The sequence below is a fragment of the Propithecus coquereli genome, unplaced genomic scaffold, assembly GCF_000956105.1.
Source record: "Propithecus coquereli isolate 6110/MARCELLA unplaced genomic scaffold, Pcoq_1.0 Scaffold308, whole genome shotgun sequence".
Classification (NCBI taxonomy): domain Eukaryota; kingdom Metazoa; phylum Chordata; class Mammalia; order Primates; family Indriidae; genus Propithecus; species Propithecus coquereli.
Genome location: NW_012148708.1, coordinates 2,076,376 through 2,078,741, shown reverse-complemented (window position 1 = coordinate 2,078,741; position 2,366 = coordinate 2,076,376). Strand labels below are relative to the sequence as shown.

Below are 2,366 nucleotides of genomic sequence, written 5' to 3'. Positions count from 1 at the left end.
GTCCCCACTTCTGGGATGTTTCCTCTGAACCTACTTGGACATTTAATCATATTTCCTAAGATCAGTACCATGAATTCCCTGAAGAAGAAATAATGTCTCTCTTCTTCTATGTACATAGGATCCTGTACATAGTCAGGGCTCAATAAATGTTTATTGAAGGTATCTTTTGGCCTTCCCATGTCTTTGCCCCAAGTGTGACTATATCCTCTGTGAAGTCAAAGCCTGTCTAATACCCCCCATTCCTGACCAAGCACCTATCGTAGCAGGAAGCATATATGTTCAGAGATGACTCAGATTTTGGTCACAAAGTGAGTCTGGGGTAAGTTAAAGGTGTTCTGGAAACAAAAGAGGCACATTCCTCAGCAGCCCCTGGATATGCCTAGGACCCTGGGAAAAACTTTTGAGGCTCTGGATTATCCGTTGTTTTCACTGGATAGAAAAGTACCTGGACAAACTATGGAAACATGTCCACCATCTTTGAATCCAGAAGACAATTTACAAAAAGACAAACTTTACTTACTGTCACCTGAGTAGGCAGCAAATCCACGGCCATTACTTCGTTCTTAGTTTTCCTCTCAAGGTAAATCTGGAAAGAAAAAAAGGTGTCATGAGGAACTGCGTCAAGGGATGGCTTGAAGAGAATGGCCATCAACTCCCAACAAAGCCACCCCACATAAATGACGCGAACCAAGCAGAGAGAGTATTTGCCAAGCCGATTTGCCAACTTCCATCTCTTCTCTGTATTAACCAGACCTCTAATTTCCATGCATTGATGCTCTAACCTCCACCTAGGGCCTATTAGCCACCTCTAAGCAAACTATGACTCACCCACAGATATCCAGGGTCCTTGGACAGCTTTAAACTATACACCTAGCAGTCACGGTGAATGTGAATTTCTTGTGGCTGCCCCTTTCAAACTTAGCTAGCTTGATCTAAGCTCGCTTGCCTTGCCTCACCCTTCCCTCCTCGTGCAAACCACAAAAGAGGCTGGCCCACATTTCCCTTCTCTCTGCCTCGTGACCGACCCCAGTGCTTGGCCCTTCCGTGGAGTACTGTGTTCTCCCCAAGGAACTGTAAACATAATACTGTTGGGGAAATTTTAATGCTAATTCCGCTTAAAACCACAAAAGCAGCTAAGTAGAATTATACACCTGTTAGCTAAAACCGCAAAACGGGTAAGCAAAGTTACGAGCCTGTTGTAACTTTACTGCTTGTAAGAAGCGCTGCTAATTGGCTATCTTTTAAATCCTATTGCTAATTGGCTAACCATTTATGCTTGTATGCTATTGGATATGTCTAACCCCAAAAAAGTATAAAACCTGACAAAAATGAGAAAGTGGTGCTCAGAATTTGGAGACAAGTCTCCTCTGGGTCCGCCGCGAGAATAAACGCTGACTCTCCAACTCTGCGTGCCGCTCGGTCATGCCTTTGGGACCGGTCGCTGTAACACTTGCTGTAACAATACAACCTGTACAGTTTCCCAGGCTCTCTCCCTAGATCTGGGTCTGGGCTTATACGTTACCCACGGTTCTGTGATTAAAACACTGCCCCACCCACGTCACGCCCGACTGCTGTTCCATTGCCCCTCCTAAATGCATGCTCCGCAGCTGCCACTTCTTACAGCATCCACAGCCCGAATCAGCTCCCCAGACACACACCCCAGGCGGTGTGTGTAATAATAATAATAATAATAGTGATAAATACTGCTGCCCAGTTGTACACATGTGAGGGAGATGAGAACTAGGGAGCTATGACCTGCCTAAAGTCACCAAGACCCCAGTTAAATTTTGTTAAATTTCTTGGCCACTCTCGGCCTTGGTTTGTTCATCTGTAAAATGGGAACGGAGTACAGCCGACCTATCGGTTACCCGAGGTTTAGTGAGTTAATTCCCTTAAGGCACTGGACCACTGCCTGGCATACCTACGTTCTCCGTAGCTACTGGCTATTGTTTGTTATTGTTTCTGTTTCCCTAAGAAACCTCAGAAAAGCAGCCACGAAGCACTGACAGACACGCACCCCACAGTCCCGGGCACACCCAGCTCACCTGGCGGGGTCGCTCCCTCCCCGCAGGCCTCCCGGGAGCCAGCGCGACGCCCGCAGGGCCCGGCCGCCCAGGCCGCTCGCCGCCCAGCGCCTCGGGACCCCGGCCGCGCGGCCCCGCCGCGGCTCCGCACGCCGCCCCGCTCGCCCGGAGGGAGGCGCGGGCTCCGACTGCGGCCCCGAAGAGGCAACCGGGAGCGCCTCAGCCCCAGGCGGACGGACCTTGCGGAGCCAGCATGCCCCACAGCACGAGCCCCCGACAAAGGCCGCGAGCGTCCCCGCAGCCCGGCAGACCCCGGGAGAACTACGACTCCCGGCATGCCTC

General features: G+C 50.5%; 1 protein-coding gene across 1 annotated transcript in view; it reads right to left on the bottom strand.

Annotated features, from left to right (window-relative positions):
* ZNF354C (zinc finger protein 354C) overlaps window positions 1-2,092 on the bottom strand; it is a 26,442-nt gene extending 24,350 nt beyond the window's left edge. Inside the window, 2 exon segments of the mRNA XM_012650002.1 lie at window positions 521-586; window positions 2,046-2,092. Of these exon segments, the coding sequence (XP_012505456.1) occupies window positions 521-553 (33 nt within the window). The 5' untranslated portion in view covers window positions 554-586; window positions 2,046-2,092.
* Between the last annotated feature and the right edge of the window lie 274 nt (window positions 2,093-2,366).